This window comes from Tamandua tetradactyla, chromosome 12 (assembly GCF_023851605.1).
Source record: "Tamandua tetradactyla isolate mTamTet1 chromosome 12, mTamTet1.pri, whole genome shotgun sequence".
Classification (NCBI taxonomy): Eukaryota; Metazoa; Chordata; class Mammalia; order Pilosa; family Myrmecophagidae; genus Tamandua; species Tamandua tetradactyla.
The window spans coordinates 21,706,658-21,726,304 of NC_135338.1; the positions used below are offsets into that span (position 1 = coordinate 21,706,658).

General features: G+C 39.3%; 1 protein-coding gene and 1 long non-coding RNA gene across 7 annotated transcripts in view; one reads left to right on the forward strand and one right to left on the reverse strand.

The window, feature by feature from the left end:
- ZBTB25 (zinc finger and BTB domain containing 25) overlaps positions 1 to 19,647 on the reverse strand; it is a 155,095-nt gene that overhangs the window by 97,646 nt on the left and 37,802 nt on the right. The window contains exon 5 of one of the 6 annotated variants that reach the window (XM_077122689.1): positions 19,476 to 19,597. The exons of the other annotated variants lie outside the window; for them this stretch is intronic. Coding sequence (XP_076978804.1) covers positions 19,529 to 19,597 — 69 coding nt within the window. The 3' untranslated portion in view covers positions 19,476 to 19,528. Of the gene's footprint in view, positions 1 to 19,475; positions 19,598 to 19,647 lie in introns of those variants that run through there. 6 annotated transcript variants of the gene reach the window in all.
- Positions 1 to 19,647, forward strand: part of LOC143651863 (uncharacterized) — a 40,264-nt gene that overhangs the window by 11,636 nt on the left and 8,981 nt on the right. The gene's annotated exons all lie outside the window — the stretch shown is intronic.

The following is a 19,647-nucleotide window of genomic DNA, read 5'->3' on the forward strand; positions in this document are numbered from 1 at the left end:
GTGCTAAGAGGGAAATTTATTGCCCTAAATGCCTATATCAGAAAAGAAGAAAGGGCAAAAATACAGGACTTAACTGTCCACTTGGAAGAACTGGAGAAAGAACAGCAAACTAACCCCAAAGCAAGCAAAAGGAAAGAAATAACAAAGATTAGAGCAGAAATAAATGAAATTGAAAACATGAAAACAATAGAGAAAATCAATAAGACCAGAAGTTGGTTCTATGAGAAAATCAATAAGATTGATGGGCCCTTAGCAAGACTGACAAAAAGAAGAAGAGAGAGGATGCAAATAAATAAGATCAGAAATGGAAGAGGAGACATAACTACTGACCTCACAGAAATAAAGGAGGTAATAAGAGGATACTATGAACAACTTTACGCTAATAAATACAACAATGTAGATGAAATGGACAAGTTCCTAGAAAGGCATGAACAACCAACTTTGACTCAAGAAGAGATAGATGACCTCAACAAGCCAATCACAAGTAAAGAAATTGAATCAGTCATTCAAAAGCTTCCTAAAAAGAAAAGTCCAGGACCAGATGGCTTCACATGTGAATTCTACCAAACATTCCAGAAATAATTACTACCAACTCTCCTCAAACTCTTCAAAAAAATCAAAGCAGAGGGAAAGCTACCCAATTCATTCTATGAAGCCAACATCACCCTCATACCAAAACCAGGCAAAGATATTACAAAAAAAGAAAACTACAGACCAATCTCTCTAATGAAAATAGATGCAAAAATCCTCAACAAAATACTAGCAAATCGAATTCAACAACACATTAAAGGAATTATACATCATGACCAAGTAGGATTCATCCCAGGTATGCCAGGATAGTTCAACATAAGAAAATCAATTAATGGAATACACCATATCAACAAATCAAAGCAGAAAAATCACATGATCATCTCAATTGATGCAGAGAAGGCATTTGACAAGATTCAACATCCTTTCCTGTTGAAAACACTTCAAAGGATAGGAATACAAGGGAACTTCCTTAAAATGATAGAGGGAATATATGAAAAACCCACAGCTAATATTATCCTCAATGGGGAAAAATTGAAAACTTTCCCCCTAAGATCAGGAACAAGACAAGGATGTCCACTGTCACCGCTATTATTCAACATCATGTTGGAGGTTCTAGCCAGAGCAATTAGACAAGAAAAAGAAATTCAAGGCATCAAAATTGGAAAGGAAGAAGTAAAACTATCACTGTTTGCAGACAATATGATACTATACATCAAAAACCCGGAAAAATCCACAACAAAACTACTAGAGCTAATAAATGAGTACAGCAAAGTAGCAGGTTACAAGATTGACATTCAAAAATCTGTAGCATTTCTATACACTAGCAATGAGCAAGCTGAGGGGGAAATCAAGAAACGAATCCCATTTACAATTGCAATGAAAAGATTAAAATACCTAGGAATAAATTTAACTATAGAGACAAAAAACCTATATAAAGAAAACTACAAAAAACTGTTAAAAGAAATCACAGAAGACCTAAATAGATGGAAGGGCGTACCGTGTTCATGGATTGGAAGACTAAATATAGTTAAGATGTCAATTCTACCTAAATTGATTTACAGATTCAATGCAATACCAATCAAAATCCCAACAACTTATTTTTCAGAAATAGAAAAACCAATAAGCAAATTTATCTGGAAGGGCAGGGTGCCCCGAATTGCTAAAAGTATCTTGAGGAAAAGAAACGAAGCTGGAGGTCTCACGCTGCTGGACTTTAAGGCATATTATGAAGCACAGTGGTCAAAACAGCATGGTATTGGCATAAAGATAGATACATCGACCAACGGAATTGAATAGAGTGCTCAGATATAGACCTTCTCATCTATGGACATTTGATCTTTGATAAGGCAATCGAGCCAACTCACCTGGGACAGAACAGTCTCTTCAATAAATGGTGCCTAGAGAACTGGATATCCATATGCAAAAGAATGAAAGAGGACCCGTACCTCACACCCTATACAAAAGCTAACTCAAAATGGATCAAAGATCTAAACATTAGGTCTAAGACCATAAAACAGTTAGAGGAAAATGTAGGGAGATATCTTATGAAACTTACAATTGGAGGCAGTTTTATGGACCTTAACCCTAAAGCAAGAGCACTGAAGAAGGAAATAAATAAATGGGAGCTCCTCATAATTAAACACTTTTGTGCATCAAAGAACTTCATCAAGAAAGTAGAAAGACAACCTACACAATGGGAGACAATATTTGGAAGCGACATATCAGATAAAGGTCTAGTATCCAGAATTTATAAAGAGATTGTCCAACTCAACAACAAAAAGACAGCCAACCCAATTACAAAATGCAAAAATGACTTGAACAGACACCTCTCAGAAGAGGAAATACAAATGGCCTAAAGGCACTTGAAGAGATGCTCAATGTCCCTGGCCATTAGAGAAATGCAAATCAAAATCACAATGAGATATCATCCCACACCCACCAGAATGGCCATTATCAACAAAACAGAAAATGACAAGTGCTGGAGAGGATGCGGAGAAAGAGGCACACTTATCCACTGTTGGTGGGAATGTCAAATGGTGCAACCACTGTGGAAGGCAGTTTGGTGGTTCCTCAAAAAGCTGAATATAAAATTGCCATATGACCCAGCAATACCATTGCTGGGTATCTACTCAAAGGACTTAAGAGCAAAGACACAAACGGACATTTACACACCAATGTTTATAGCAGCATTATTTACAATTGCAAAGAGATGGAAACAGCCAAAATGTCCATCAACAGACGAGTGGCTAAACAAACTGTGGTATATACATACGATGGTATATTATTCAGCTTTAAGACAGAATAAACTTATGAAGCATGTGATAACATGGATGGACCTAGAGAACATTATGCTGAGTGAGTCTAGCCAAAAACTAAAGGACAAATACTGTATGGTCCCACTGATGTGAACGGACATTCGAGAATAAACTTGGAATATGTCATTGGTAACAGAGACCAGCAGGAGTTAGAAACAGGGTAAGATAATGGGTAATTGGAGCTGAAGGGATACAGACTGTGCAACAGGACTAGATACAAAAACTCAAAAATGGACAGCACAATAATACCTAATTGTAACGTAATTATGTTAAAATACTGAATGAAGCTGCATCTGAGCTATAGTTTTTTTTTGTTTGTTTGTTTGTGTCTTTTATTATTATTATTATTTTTTTTTTCCTCTATATTAACATTCTATATCTTTTTCTGTTGTTTTGCTAGTTCTTTTCCTAAATTGATGCAAATGTACTAAGAAATGATGATCATGCATCTATGTGATGATGTTAAGAATTACTGATTGCATATTTAGAATGGAATGATTTCAAAGTGTTGTGTTAATTTCTTTTTTCTTTAATTAATAAAAAAACCATATTATGCATCTCAAGAAAAAAATAATAATATAAATAAAACTATGTATGGACGTGGATGGACCAAGTACATTACTAAGTTTCTGAAACAAATTATGTTAGAGCTAGGCTCAGTGTAAGGGTTAGGGTAAGGGTTAGGGTTAAGGTTAGGGTTAGGGATGAGTTAGGTTTGGGGTTGAGGTTCGGTGTAGGTTTGGGGTTAAGGTTAGTGTTGGATTTACTGTTGGTGATGGTGTTGGGGTCAGGGTACGTTTAGGTATAGGGTTTCACGTAGCGGCTAGGGTTAGTGTTAGGGTTAGGGTGAGGGTGAGATTTTGTTGAAGTTAGGGTTGGGGTTGATTTTGGGACTGGGTTTGGAAGTTGGGGTTTCTGTTGGTATTGGTTCCTTGGGGTTTCGGTTTGTGTTTGTGTTTGTGACTGTGTTAATGTTAGTTGAAGTTAAGTTTGAGGTAGGGTTTCTCTGAAATATTGCAATTTTACTGAAAAGTCTTACGCTAGTTAATGGAACCAGGACTATTTTAAGTTTTCAAAACAGGTTTAGGTAATGGTTTGTGTAGCTGTAGTTGAGTACACTGCAGAAATTCTGCTTTTCACCCTCACAATTGCTTGAAAGTAATAGAGCTCTAAGTCAATGAGCTCTCAAAACATATTTACAAATGCTTCTCATATTTTGCTAGGACACACTACTTTCCAATGGTGCTTCCCATTAAAAATTCTTGGAAATGTGTGGAGATATGATTATTACTCAGTTTTTGAAAGTGATTATTTAATGTTAGTGTTAGGCTAAGGGTTAGGATTAGGGTTAATGTAGGGAGAGCATTAGTGTGAGGTTGTGGGTTAGGGTTAGGCTAAGGCTAAGATTAGGATTTGGATTATGCTTAGGGTAGCATCAAGACTGGTGTGAAACTTCGTGTTTGAGTTTGTTGTTGATTTTGAGGTTGTTGGAGATTTAGAGGAAGTGTAGTGTTAGTTTAAATTAAGTTTAGGTTAAGGACAGTGTTCTCAGAAGAAAGTACGTTCAGTCCAAAATGTGCATGGAAGTGAATGGATCTCTTAAATCTCTTAGCCTTCAAAGCAGTATTAGCTAAGGGATTTGAAAACAATTGTTGAGTTCTCTGAAAAAAAATGCCATTTTCACGGAAGACATATATAAAAATGAATGGAGGCAGAATGTCATTCAGTTCTCAAAACACATTCACAGCTTTATTAAGTAGAACTTGGTGAGATAAGTTTGAAAATCCTGTTTCAGTCTAAAAATGTATGTGGACATGTGTGGCCCAAATACATTACTCAGTTTCTGAAACAGATTATGTTAAGGCTAGTCCCAGTGTTGGAGTTAGGGTGAGAGTTAGGGTTAGGGTTAAGATGAGGTTTTGTGTGAGGGTTGGGGTTAGCTTTATATTTAAGGTTGAGGTTGGGTGTAGGGTTGAGGTCAAAGTTAGTGTTTGGTTGAGGGTTGGTGTTGGAGTTGGGTTTAGGGTTTAGAGTTGGGTTGGGCTTAGGGTAGGGGCAAGGTTCGGGTTTGGGTTAGGGTGAGTGTTTGTTGAAGCTAGGGTTGAGGTTGATTTTTGGACTGGGTTTGGATTTTGGGATTTGTGCTGGTATTGGTTCTTTGGGGTTTCAGTTTGTATTTGTGTTTGTGGTTGCGCTAGTGTTATGTTGAACCCTTTGTGCTAAGGGCTCTCTGAAATATTGCAGTTTTAGTAAAAAGTCTTATGCCAGTTAATGGAACTAGGACAATTCTAAGTTTTCAAAACAGGTGTAGGTAATGGATTGCATAGCTGTAGTTGAGTGCTCCACAGAAATGCTGCTTTTCAATGACACAATTGCTTGAAAAATGAATGGAGATGGTAAATCAATGAGCTTTCAAAACATATTTACAAACTGTTTTCATATTTTACAAGGACACATTACTTTGCAATGATGTTTTCCATTAAAAATGCTTGGAAATATGTGGAGATAAGATTATTACTCTGTTTTTGAAAGTGATTATTTTAACGTTATTATTAGGCTCAGGGTTAGGATTAGGGTTAATGTAGGGAGAGCATTAGTATGAGGTTGTGGGTTAGGGTTAGGTTAACGCTAGGGTTAGGATTTGGAATATGCTTAGGGTGGGATTAAGACTTGTGTGAAACTTTGCGTTTGTTTGAGTTTGTTGTTGGTTTTGAAGTTGTTGGATATTCAGAGGAAGTGTTAGTATTTGTTTAAGTTAGGTTTAGGTTAAGGAGAGTGTTCTAAGAAGAAAGTACTTTCAGTCCAAAAAGTGCATGGAAGTGAATAAGTCTCTTAGCCTTCAAAGAAGTATTAGATAAGGTATTTGCATAGTAATTGTTGAGTTTTCTGTGAAAATGATAGTTTCAACAGAAGACATATATAAATATGAATGGAGCCAGTATGTCACTCGGTTCTGAAAACACATTCACAAACTTTTCTCAACTAGAACTAGGTGAGATATGTTTGAAATACTTGTTTTAATCTTAAACTATATATGGATGTGTGTGGACAAAGTACATTACTCGGTTTCTGAAACAAATTATGTTAAGGCTAAACTCAGTGTTATGTTAGCATTAGGGATAGGGTTAGGATTAGGGTTAGATTTAGTGTTGAGGTTTGGTTTAAGGTTGGGGTTAAAGTTAATGTTCGGTTTTGGGTTGGTGTTGGTGTTAGGGTTTAAGGTTAGAGTTAGGATTAGAATAAGGGCTATGTTGAGGTTTAGGGTGAGGGTTTGTTGACGTTTGTTTGGGGGTTGATTTTGGGAGTGGTTTTGGATGTTGGGATTTGTGCTGGTATTGGTTCTTTGCTGTTTTGGTTTGTGTTTCTATTTGTAGTTGCGTTAGTGTTGTGTCGAAGTTAAGTTTGAGGTAAGGGTTCTCTGAAATATTGCAGTATTAGGAAAAATTCTTACACCAGTTAATGGAACCAGGACAGTTCTAAGTTTTCAAGACAGGTTTAGGTAATGGTTTGCATAGCTGTAGTTGAGTGTTCTACAGAAATGTTTTTTTCTCTGAATGATTGCTTGAAAGTGAATGTAGCTGGTAAGTCAATGAGCTCTCAAAACACATTTACAAACTTTTCTAATATTACACTAGGACACCTTACTTTGTAATGCTGTTCTCCATTCAAAATGCATGGAAATGTGTGGAGATATGATTATTACTCAGTTTTTGGAAGTGATTGTATCAATGTTAGTGATAGGCTCAGGGTTTGTATTAAGGTTAATGTAGGGATAACATTAGTGTGACACTGTGGTTAGGGTTAGGCTTATGCTAGGGTTAGGATTTGGATTATCCTTAGGGTGGAATTAAGACTGGTGTGAAATTTCAGGTTTGTTTGGTTTTGTTGTTAGTTTTGAGATTGATGTAGGTTTAGGGTTAGTGTTAGTGTTAGGTTGAGGTTAGGTTAAGTAAAGGACAGTGTTCTCTGAAGAAAGAACTTTCAACCCAAATAGTTCATGGATGTGAATCAGATCCTTTTAGTCTCTTAGCCTTCAAAACAGTATTAGGTAAGGGATTGTTGAGTTTTCTGTGAAAATTTTCACAGAAGACATATACAAAAATGAATGGAGCCAGTATGTCACTCAGTTCTCAAAACACATTCACAGACTTTTTCTACTCGAACTAGGTAAGATATATTTGAAAACCCTGTTTTAATCTAAAAATATGTATAGATGTGTGTGGACCAAGTATATTTCTCAGTTTCTGAAACAAATTATGTTATAGCTAGGCTCAGTGTTAAGATTAGGGTTTTGTTTAAGGTTAGAGTTAGGGTTCGGGTTCAGGTTCACAGTGTTAGGGTTCGGGTTAGGGCTTTGGTTCAAGTTAAGGTTCAGGTTAGAGTTCGGGTTAGGGTTAGGGTTAGGGTTCGAGTTGGAGTTTTGGTTCGGGTTAGGGTTAGGGTTAGTGTGAGGATTAGGGTTAAGGTTAGTTTTTGGGCTAGGGTTAAGTTTAGGTTTAGGGTTTGGGTAAGGGTTAGTGTGAGGGTGAGGGTTAGTGTTAGGGTTAGGGTTAGGGTTAAGTATAGGTTGAGGGGAAAGGTTAGGTTTAAATTTAGAGTCAGGGTTAGGATGAGGTTTAGGATTAGGTGAGGGTTAGGGATAGGTTGAGGCTGAGGCTTAAGGTTAGGGTTAGGCTTAGGGTGAGGATTAGGGTTAGGGTTATGGTGAGGGTGAGGGATAGGGTTATGATTAGTGTTAGGGTTAGGGTGAGGGTTGGGGTTAGGTTTAGATTTAGGGTTAGGGTTAGGGCTAGGATTAGGGTAGGGACTAGAGCTACAGTTAGGGTCAGTGTTAGGGTTAGGGTGAGGATTTGTTGAAGTTAAGGTTGGGGTTGATTTTGGGAATGGGTTTGTATGCTGGCATTTGTGCTGGTATTGAGTTTCAGCTGTGTTTGTGTTTGAGGTTGCATTAGTGTTATGTTGAAATTAAGTTTGAGGTAAGAATCCTCTGAAATATGAGAAAAATTTGTAAATGTGTTTTCAGAGCTAATTGTCTTACCAGCTCCATTCATTTTCAAGTACTGTGTTGGTGAAAAACAGCATTTCTGCAGAGTCATCAACTAAAGCTATGCAAACCATTACCTAAACCTGTTTTGAAAACTTAGAATTTTCCTGGTTTCATTACCTTGGGGAAGACTTTTACTAAAACTACAATATTTCATTAAACACTTAAGTCAGTCTTAACTTCAACATAACACTAATGCAACCACAAAAACAAACACAAAAAGAAAACCCAAAGAACCAATAGCAGCACAAATCCCAGCATATAAACACAGCCCCCAAATCAACCCCAGCCCAAACTACAACAAACCCTCATCCTAACCCTTGCCCCTACCCTAACCCCAACTCTTACCCTAAAACTAACACCAAGACCAACACCAACTGGAAACCCAACACTAACCTTAACCCCAACCCTAAACCCAAACTCAATCCAAACTCTAACACTAACCACAAACCTCACTCTAATCCTAACCCTTACCTCAAACTAAACTTCAACATAATACTAAGGCAACCAGAAACACAAACAAAAACCAAAACCCCTAAGAACCAAAACAGCACAAATCCCAACATCCAAACCCCATCCCCAAATCAACCCCAACCCAAACTTCAAGAAACCCTCAGGCTAAACCTAACGCTAACCCTAACCCTAGGCCCTACCTTAACATCAACCTTAACCCTAACCCCAACACCAACACCCTCCCTAAACTGAACACTAACCTTAACCACAACCCTACACCCAACCTCAAACTTAAATTTAACCCTAACCCCAAATGTAAGCCTAACTCTAACCCTAAACTTAACACTGAGCCTAGCTTTAACATAATTTGTCTCAGAAATTGAGTAATGCACTTGGTCCACACACGTCCATACATATTTTTAGATTTAAACAAGATTTTCAAATATATCTCACATATTTCTAGTTGAAAAAGTCTGTGAATGTGTTTTGAGAACTGAGTGACATACTGGCTCCATTCATTTTTGTATATGTCTTCTGTGAAAACTCACAGAAAGCTCAACAATTGGTATGCAAATCCCTTACCTAATACTGTTTTGAGGGCTTGGAGACTTAAGGGATCCATTCGTTTCCATGCACTTTTTGGACTGAAAGTACTTTCTTAGGCTAACTCTGTCTTAACCTAAACTTAACTGAACGCAACTCTAACCCTACCCTTAAACCTACAACAATTTCTGAAAGTACTTTCTTAGGAGAACACTGTCTTAACCTAAACTTAACTGAACACAACTCTAACCCTACCCCTAAACCTACAACAACTTCAAAACCAACAACAAACCCAACATTTCATGCCAGTCTTAATCCTACCCTAAGCATAATCCAAATCCTTACCCTACTAAGGCTAACCCTAAACCACGACCTCACACTAATGCTCTCCCTAAATAATTCTAATCCTAACACTGAGTCTAACAGTATCATTAACATAATCACTTTCAAAAACCCCATAATAATCATATCTCCACATTTTTCCATGCATTTCTCATAGAAAATAACATTCCAAAGTAATGTATCCTAGTAAAATATGAGAAACATTTGTAAATGTGTTTTGAGAGGTCATTGACTTACCAGCTCCATTCACTTTCAAGCAATTGTGTCAGCGAAAAACAACATTTCCACAGGGCACATAACTACAGCTATGTGTACCATAACCTAATCCTGCATTGAAAGCTTAGAATTGTCTTGTTCCATTAACTGGTGCAAGATTTTTTACTAAAATGGTAATATTTCAGAGAGCCTTTACCTCAAACTTAGCTTCAACATAACACAAAAGCAGCCATAAACACAAACACAGCCCACAACCCCGAAGAACAAATATCAGCAAAAATCAACATCCAAACCCAGTCCCAAAATCAACCCCGACCCTAACTTCAACAAACCCTCACCCTAATGTAACCCTAAACTTATCCCTAGCCCTAGCCAAACCCCAACCTTCACCCTAACCTTAACCCCAAAACCTACCTCAAACTTACACCCAACCTCAAGCTTAAATCTGACCCTAACCCTACCCCAACCATAACCCTAACACAAACCCTAACCCTAACCCTAATACTGAAACTTGCCTTAACATAATTGGTTTCAGAAACTGAGTAATGTAATTGGTGTACACACATCCATGTATATTTTTAGATTAAAACAGTATTTTGAAACATATATCACCTAGTTCTAGTTGAAAAAAGGCAGTGAATGTGTTTTGAGAACTGAGTGACATACTGGTTCCATTCATTTATATATGTCATCTGTAAAAACTAGCATTTTCACAGAAATCTCAAAAACAGCTATGCAAATCCCTTACCTAATACTGTTTTGAAGGCTAAGAGGCTTTAGGGATCCATTCACTTCCATGCACTTTTTGGACTAAAAGCATTTTCTTCAGCGAACACTGTCCGTAAACTAAACCTAATCTAATCCTAACACTAACACTATCTCTAAACCTACAACATCCTCAAAACCAACAAAAAAACCCAAACAAACTCGAAGTTTCACACCAGTCTTATTCCCACCCTTAGCATAATCCAAATCCTAACCCTAGCCTAAGCTTAAACCAAACCGACAACCTCACACTAATGCTATCCCTACATTAACCCAAATCCTCTCCTCTCCCAGCCAGCACGTCTACACTGTTCTGGACTTAAAGGATGCCTTCTTTTTGCTTCCCCTGGCTGTGGTACATCAACTCATCTTTGCTTTTGAATGGACTGACCTGGGGGGGGGGTTCTCTGGACAACTAACCTGGACTTGGTTGCTGCAAGGTTTCAAAAATTCTCCCACTCTGTTCGATGAGGCCTTAAGCCAGGATCTGGCTCATTTTAGACAAGAGCATTCAGAGATAACTTTCCTACAATATGTAGATGACTTCTTACTAGCAGCTAATAATCTGTCAAACTGCAAAAAGGTAACTGAAAAATTGTTACAAGAACTAGCCCATTTGGGCTATCAGGTCTCAACCAAAAAGGCCCAACTCTGCACCAGTTCAGCAACATACTTAAGGTATGAATTAGAAGGGGGAAAAACAGCTCTGTCTTCTAATAGGATTGAAGCTATCCTAAAAGTACCTTAACCAAAAATAAAAAGGCAGGTATAGGAGTTTTTAGGAGCAGTTGGATATTGCCGGCTCTGGATTCCCAGGTTTGCAGAAATAGCAAAACCCCTGTACACTAGCAGGAAGCTCTAACCTGGACCGAGGTTGAGCAAAAAGCTTTTAAAATGCTGAAACAGGTACTTGTGAGTGCCCCTGCCTTAACCTGACCCGACCTGTCCAAACATTTTTTTTCTTTTTTTTTTATTAATTAAAAAAATTAACTAACAGAACAATAGAAATCAATCCATTCTACATATGCAATCAGTAATTCTTAATATCATCACATAGGTGTATGGTCATCATTTCTCAGTACATATGCATCGATTTAGAGAAAGAAATAGCACTACAACAGAAAAAGAAATAAAGTGATAGCACAGAGAGAAAACACAAATAAAAATAAAAAGTACAAAAATATATAAGAGAAAAAAAAAACAAAACAGACAAAAAAAAAACTATAGAACAGATGCAGCTTCATTCAGCGTTCCAAGATAATTACATTACAATTAGGCAGTATTGTGCTGACCATTTTTTTTTTAGACGTCATACCATTCTACATATGCAATCAGTAATTCTTAACATCATCACATAGATGCATGATCATCGTTTCTTAGTACATTTGCATCGGTTTAGAAGAACTAGCATTATAACAGAAAAAGATATAGAATGTTAATATAGAGAAAAAAAATAAAAGTAATAATATAAGAACAAAACAAACAAAACAAAACAAAACAAAAACCTATAGCTCGGATGCAGCTTCGTTCAGTATTTTAACATGATTACTTTACAATTAGGTATTATTGTACTGTCCATTTTTGAGTTTTTGTATCTAGTCCTATTGCACTGTCTGTATTCCATCAGCTCCGATTACCCATTATCTTACCCTGTTTCTAACTCCTGCTGAACTCTGTTACCAATGACATATTTCAAGTTTATTCTCGAGTGTTGATTCACATCATTGGGACCATACAGTATTTGTCTTTTAGCTTTTGGCTAGACTCACTCAGCATAATGTTTTCTAGGTCCATCCATGTTATTACATGCTTCATAAGTTTATCCTGTCTTAACGCTGCATAATATTCCATCGTATGTATATACCACAGTTTGTTTAGCCACTCGTCTGTTGATGGACATTTTGGCTGTTTCCATCTCTTTGCAATTGTAAATAATGCTGCTATAAACATTGGTGTGCAAATGTCTGTTTGAGTTTTTGCCCTTAATTCCTTTGAGTAGATTCCCAGCAATGGTATTGCTGGATCGTATGGCAATTCTATATTCAGCTTTTTGAGGAACCGCCAAACTGCTTTCCACAGTGGTTGCACCATTTGACATTCCCACCAACAGTGGATAAGTGTGCCTCTTTCTCCGCATCCTCTCCAGCACTTGTCATTTTCTGTTTTGTTGATAATGGCCATTCTGGTGGGTGTGAGATGATATCTCATTGTGGTTTTGATTTGCATTTCTCTAATGGCCAGGGACATTGAGCATCTCTTCATGTGTCTTTTGGCCATTTGTATTTCCTCCTCTGAGAGGTGTCTATTCAAGTCTTTTTCCCATTTTGTAATTGGGTTGGCTATCTTTTTGTTGTTGAGTTGAACAATCTCATTATAAATTCTGGATACTAGACCTTTATCTGATATGTCGTTTCCAAATATTGATTCCCATTGTGTAGGCTGTCTTTCTACTTTCTTGATGAAGTTCTTTGATGCACAAAAGTGTTTAATTTTGAGGAGTTCCCATTTATTTATTTCCTTCTTCAGTGCTCTTGCTTTAGGTGTAAGGTCCATAAAACCGCCTCCAATTGTAAGATTCATAAGATATCTCCCTACATTTTCCTCTAACTGTTCTATGGTCTTAGACCTAATGTTTAGATCTTTGATCCATTTTGAGTTAACTTTTGTATAGGGTGTGAGATATGGGTCTTCTTTCATTCTTTTGCATATGGATATCCAGTTCTCTAGGCACCATTTATTGAAGAGACTGTTCTGTCCCAGGTGAGTTGGCTTGACTCCCTTATCAAAGATCAAATGACCATAGATGAGAGGGTCTATATCTGAGCACTCTATTCGATTCCATTGGTCGATATATCTATCTTTGTGCCAATACCATGCTGTTTTGACCACTGTGGCTTCATAATATGCCTTAAAGTCTGGCAGCGCAAGACCTCCAGCTTCGTTTTTTTCCCTCAAGATGTTTTTAGCAATTCGGGGCTCCCTGCCCTTCCAGATAAATTTGCTTATTGGTTTTTCTATTTCTGAAAAATAAGTTGTTGGGATTTTGATTGGTATTGCATTGAATCTGTAAATCAATTTAGGTAGGAATGACATCTTAACTATATTTAGTCTTCCAATCCATGAACACGGTATGCCCTTCCATCTGTTTAGGTCTTCTGTGATTTCTTTTAGCAGTTTTTTGTAGTTTTCTTTGTATAGGTCTTTTGTCTCTTTAGTTAAATTTATTCCTAGGTATTTTATTCTTTTAGTTGCAATTGTAAATGGGATTCGTTTCTTGATTTCCCCCTCTGCTTGTTCATTGCTAGTGTATAGAAATGCTACAGATTTTTGAATGTTGATCTTGTAACCTGCTACTTTGCTGTACTCATTTATTAGCTCTAGTAGTTTTGTTGTGGATTTTTCCGGGTTTTCGACGTATAGTATCATATCGTCTGCAAACAGTGATAGTTTTACTTCTTCCTTTCCAATTTTGATGCCTTGTATTTCTTTTTCTTGTCTAATTGCTCTGGCTAGAACCTCCAACACAATGTTGAATAATAGTGGTGATAGTGGACATCCTTGTCTTGTTCCTGATCTTAGGGGGAACGTTTTCAATTTTTCCCCATTAAGGATGATATTAGCTGTGGGTTTTTCATATATTCCCTCTATCATTTTAAGGAAGTTCCCTTGTATTCCTATCCTTTGAAGTGTTTTCAACAGGAAAGGATGTTGAATCTTGTCAAATGCCTTCTCTGCATCAATTGAGATGATCATGTGATTTTTCTGCTTTAATTTGTTGATATGGTGTATTACATTAATTGATTTTCTTATGTTGAACCATCCTTGCATACCTGGGATGAATCCTACTTGGTCATGATGAATAATTCTTTTAATGTGTTGTTGGATACGATTTGCTAGAATTTTATTGAGGATTTTTGCATCAATATTCATTAGAGAGATCGGCCTGTAGTTTTCTTTTCTTGTAATATCTTTGCCTGGTTTTGGTATGAGGGTAATGTTGGCTTCATAGAATGAGTTAGGTAGTTTTCCCTCCACTTCGATTTCTTTGAAGAGTTTGAGGAGAGTTGGTACTAATTCTTTCTGGAATGTTTGATAGAATTCACATGTGAAGCCGTCTGGTCCTGGACTTTTCTTTTTAGGAAGCTTTTGAATGACTGCTTCAATTTCTTTACTTGTGATTGGTTTGTTGAGATCATCTATCTCTTCTTGAGTCAAAGTTGGTTGTTCATGTCTTTCCAGGAACCCGTCCATTTCCTCTAAATTGTTGTATTTATTAGCGTAAAGTTGTTCACAGTATCCTGTTATTACCTCCTTTATTTCTGTGAGGTCAGTAGTTATGTCTCCTCTTCCATTTCTGATCTTATTTATTTGCATCCTCTCTCTTCTTCTTTTTGTCAATCTTGCTAAGGGCCCATCAATCTTATTGATTTTCTCATAGAACCAACTTCTGGCCTTATTGATTTTCTCTATTGTTTTCATGTTTTCAATTTCATTTATTTGTGCTCTAATCTTTGTTATTTCTTTCCTTTTGCTTGCTTTGGGGTTAGCTTGCTGTTCTTTCTCCAGTTCTTCCAAATGGATAGTTAATTCCTGAATTTTTGCCTTTTCTTCTTTTCTGATATAGGCATTTAGAGCAATAAATTTCCCTCTTAGCACTGCCTTTGCTGCGTCCCATAAGTTTTGATATGTTGTGTTTTCATTTTCATTCGCCTTGAGGTATTTGCTAATTTCTCTATCAATTTCTTCTTTGACCCACTCGTTGTTTAGGAGTGTGTTGTTGAGCCTCCACGTATTTGTGAATTTTCTGGCACTCTGCCTATTATTGATTTCCAACATCATTCCTTTATGGTCCGAGAAAGTGTTGTGTAAGATTTCAATCTTTTTAAATTTGTTAAGACTTGCTTTGTGACCCAGCATATGGTCTATTTTTGAGAATGATCCATGAGCACTTGAGAAAAAGGTGTATCCTGCTGTTGTGGGATGTAATGTCCTATAAATGTCTATTAAGTCTAGTTCATTTATAGTAATATTCAGATTCTCTATTTCTTTGTTGATCTTCTGTCTAGATGTTCTGTCCCTTGATGAGAGTGGTGAGTTGAAGTCTCCAACTATTATAGTATATGAGTCTATTTCCCTTTTCAGTGTTTGCAGTGTATTCCTCACGTATTTTGGGGCATTCTGGTTCGGTGCGTAAATATTTATGATTGTTATGTCTTCTTGTTTAATTGTTCCTTTTATTAGTAGATAGTGTCCTTCTTTGTCTCTTTTAACTGCTTTACATTTGAAGTCTAATTTGTTGGATATTAGTATAGCCACTCCTTCTCTTTTCTGGTTGTTATTTGCATGAAATATCTTTTCCCAACCTTTCACTTTCAACCTATGTTTATCTTTGGGTCTAAGATGTGTTTCCTGTAGACAGCATATAGAAGGATCCTGTTTTTTAATCCATTCTGCCAATCTATGTCTTTTGATTGGGGAATTCAGTCCATTGACATTTAGTGTTATTACTGTTTGGATAATATTTTCCTCTAACATTTTGCCTTTTGTATTATATATATCATATCTGATTTTCCTTCTTTCTACACTCTTTTCCATATCTCTCTCTTCTGTCTTTTTGTATCTGACTCTAATGCTCCCTTTAGTATTTCTTGCAGAGCTGGTCTCTTGGTCACGAATTCTTTCAGTGACTTTTTGTCTGAGAATGTTTTAATTTCTCCCTCATTTTTGAAGGATAATTTTGCTGGATATAGGAGTCTTGGTTGGCAGTTTTTCTCTTTTAGTATTTTAAATATATCATCCCACTGTCTTCTAGCTTCCATGGTTTCTGCTGAGAAATCTACACATAGTCTTATTGGGTTTCCCTTGTATGTGATGGATTGTTTTTCTCTTGCTGCTTTCAAGATCCTCTCTTTCTCCTTGACCTCTGACATTCTAACTAGTAAGTGTCTTGGAGAACGCCTATTTGGGTCTAATCTCTTTGGGGTGCGCTGCACTTCTTGGATCTGTAATTTTAGGTCTTTCATAAGAGTTGGGAAATTTTCAGTGAAAATTTCTTCCATTAGTTTTTCTCCTCCTTTTCCCTTCTCTTCTCCTTCTGGGACACCCACAACACGTATATTTGTGCGGTTCATATTGTCCTTGAGTTCCCTGATACCCTGTTCAAATTTCTCCATTCTTTTCCCTATAGTTTCTGTTTCTTTTTGGAATTCAGATGTTCCATCCTCCAAATCACTAATTCTATCTTCTGTCTCTTTAAATCTATCATTGTAACTATCCATTATTTTTTCTATGTTTGCTACTTTATCCTTCACTTCCATAAGTTCTGCGATTTGTTTTTTCAGTTTTTCTATTTCTTCTTTATGTTCAGCCCATGTCCTCTTCATGTCCTCCCTCAATTTATCGATTTCATTTTTGAAGAGGTTTTCCATTTCTGTTCGTATATTCAGGATTAGTTGTCTCAGCTCTTGTGTCTCATTTGAGCTATTGGTTTGTTCCTTTGACTGGGCCATATTCTCAATCTTTTGAGCGTGGACAGTTATCTTCTGCTGCTGGCGTCTGGGCATTTATTCAGATTTCTCTGGCTGTTGGACCCAGCAAGGTTGTAAGATTTTTCTGTGAAATCTCTGGTATCTGTTTTTCTTATCTTGCCCAGTACGTGGCGCACGTGGCACACGTTTGTCTCAAGTGTTTGGAATGGGTCTCCCCCAGTCACCGATCTCCGTGGCCTGGGGCTTTCGGATCCAAATCTCTCCGTTGGTTCAGGGGCCGCGCGTGGTGGGGGCGTCAGCTGCCGCGGCTTGAGGGGACCCTGTGGCTGGTTGCGGGCCGCAGCGGGCCTGGGGGATTCCCCACCGGACCAGGAAGCCTCCCGTGGGGGGGGGCTTCCGTGGCTTGGATAGCCCTCCTATCTGAGACTCATATTCGCGGACTCGAAGCAGAGACTCGAAGCCGCCCGCAAAAGAGGGGTGCCACCTGCCTCGGCTTGGGAAACTTGCTTCTCCAATACTCTCCGCCGGCCCGGAAAGGGGGGAGGGAGTAGCTCGGACCACCGCAGCTGCCGCTGATCAGGAGATCGCACACCGCTCGGGGGTCTCACTGCAGCCGAGTCTCGCAGTCAGTCTAGCCAGCCCAGACTTTGGATAGCCCTCTGATCCGGGACTCGTAGCCGCGGACTTAAAGCCGAGACTCGAAGCCGCCCGCAAAATAAGGGCGCCGCCTGCCTCGGCTTGGGGAACTTACTTCTCCGATACTCTCAGCCGGCCCGGGAAGGAGGGAGGGATTAGCTCGGACCGCCGCAGCTGCGGCCGCTCGGGGGTCTCGCCGCAGCCACGTCTCGCAATCAGACTTGCCAGCCCAGACTTTGGATAGCCCTCTGATCCGAGACTTGTAGTCGCGGACTCGAAGCCGCCCACAAACATTGTGGGTATCCATTGTTTTTTCCATCTTTTCTACTTTATCCTTCACTTCCATAAGCTCTGTGATTTGTTTTTTCAGACTTTCCATTTCTTTTTTTGTTCGTTCCTTGCCTTCTTCATGTCTTCCCTCAATTCATTTTCTATTTCTTCTTTTTGTTCAGCCCATGTCTTTTTCATGTCCTCCCTCAATTTATCGATTTCGTTTTTGAAGAGGTTTCCCATTTCTGTTCGTATATTCAGCATTAGTTGTCTCAGCTCCTGTATCTCATTTGAACTATTGGTTTGTTCCTTTGACTGGGCCATATTTTCAATTTTCTGAGCGTGATCCATTATCTTCTGCTGGTGTCTGGGCGTTTAGACAGATTTCCCTGGGTGTTGGGCCCAACAGGTTGAAAGATTTTTCTGTGAAATCTCTGGGTTCTGTTTTTCTTATCCTGCCCAGTAGGTGGTGCTCGTGGCACACGTTTGTCTGCGGGTCCCACCAGTAAAAGGTGGTGTGGGTCCTTTAACTTTGGAAAACTCTCATTGTGGGGGAGGTTCTCCAGCCGAAGCGGCTTAGAAGAGTGCCAGTCAGCCTGGGGGTCCGAACGCGAGGAGGGTCGCCTGCTGCCGCAGCCCAGGAAAACACCCGTCCAAGTTTCCTAGTCGGCCCGGAGCGCCAAGCATGGCGGGAGGGCACCAGCCGCCGCAGCCCGGGAGAGTGCACCGTTCCCAGCCGGACCGGGGAGTCACGTGTTTAGAAGGGACCCCCTGGTCACCATTCTCTGCGGTCTGGGGATTTCCGTTCCAATTCTCTCAGTTGGTCCCGGGGACCTCGCGTGGTCGGGGCGCCAGCTGCCACGGCTTGAGGGGACCGCCTGCCCAATTCTGCCAGCTGGCCCGGGAAGGAGGAAGGGACGGACTCCGACTGCTTGCCGCCCCGCCCGGGAAAGCCCGCGCCCCTCGGCGATCTCACCGGAGCTGGTTCTCCCAGACAGTCAGCCATTCCAGGATGGGGTACGCTGTCTTTTTTATCTCTGTCATGGCCCTGGGAGCTGTTCTGTATCGTTTCTACTCCCCTAGTAGCTGTTCTGGAGGAGGAAAGGTGAGGGTGGCAAGGCTCTCAAGGACGGTGGCGGAAGAGCCAGTGAAGGTGGAAGAGGGCATGGTGGTGGTTGGAGAGCCACTGGAGTAGGAGGAGAAAGGGAAGGATAAGATGGCGGATGGAGCGCCGCCAGAGCAGAAGGGGAAAGAGAAGGGCAAGATGGTGGCAGGAGCACCGCCGGCGGAGAAAGAGGAAGAGGAGGGCTGGATGGCAGCGGGAGCGCCGCTGGCAGAGAAAGAGGAAGAGGAGGGCTGGATGGCGGCGGGAGCGCCGGTGGAGAAGGGGGAAGAGGAGGGCTGGATGGCGGCGGGAGCGCCGGCAGAGAAAGAGGAAGAGAAGGGCTGGATGGCGGTGGGAGCGCCAGCAGAGAAAGAGGAAGAGGAGGGCTGGATGGTGGCGGGAGCACCAGCGGAGAAAGAGGAAGAGGAGGGCTGGATGGTGGCAGGCCTAGGGGTAGTTTTAATGTTAGGTTTAGGTTAGGTTTAAGTTAAGGATAGTGTTCTCCGAAGAAAGTACTTTAAGTCCCAGAAGTGCATGGAAGTGACGGATCCATTAAGTCTCTTACCCTTCAAAACAATATTAGGTTAGGAATTTGCATAGCAATTGTTGAGTTTTCTGTGAAAATGCTTATTTTCACGTTAGAAACCCATCAAAATGAATGGAGTCAGTATGTCACTCAGTTCTCAAAACACATTCACAGACTTTTGTTTTGTTTTTTCTTTTTTTATTATTTTTAAATATTTTTTAAAACACAAAAAACACCATACAAACACAAACATCCATAACTGTTGATCATTCATTATATAACTGAATTATATAATCAGTAATTCACAATATGATCACATAGTTGCATATTCATCATCATGATCATTTCTTGGAACATTTGCATCTATTCAGAATGAGAAATAAAAAGAAAACAGATAAAAATTCATAAACACC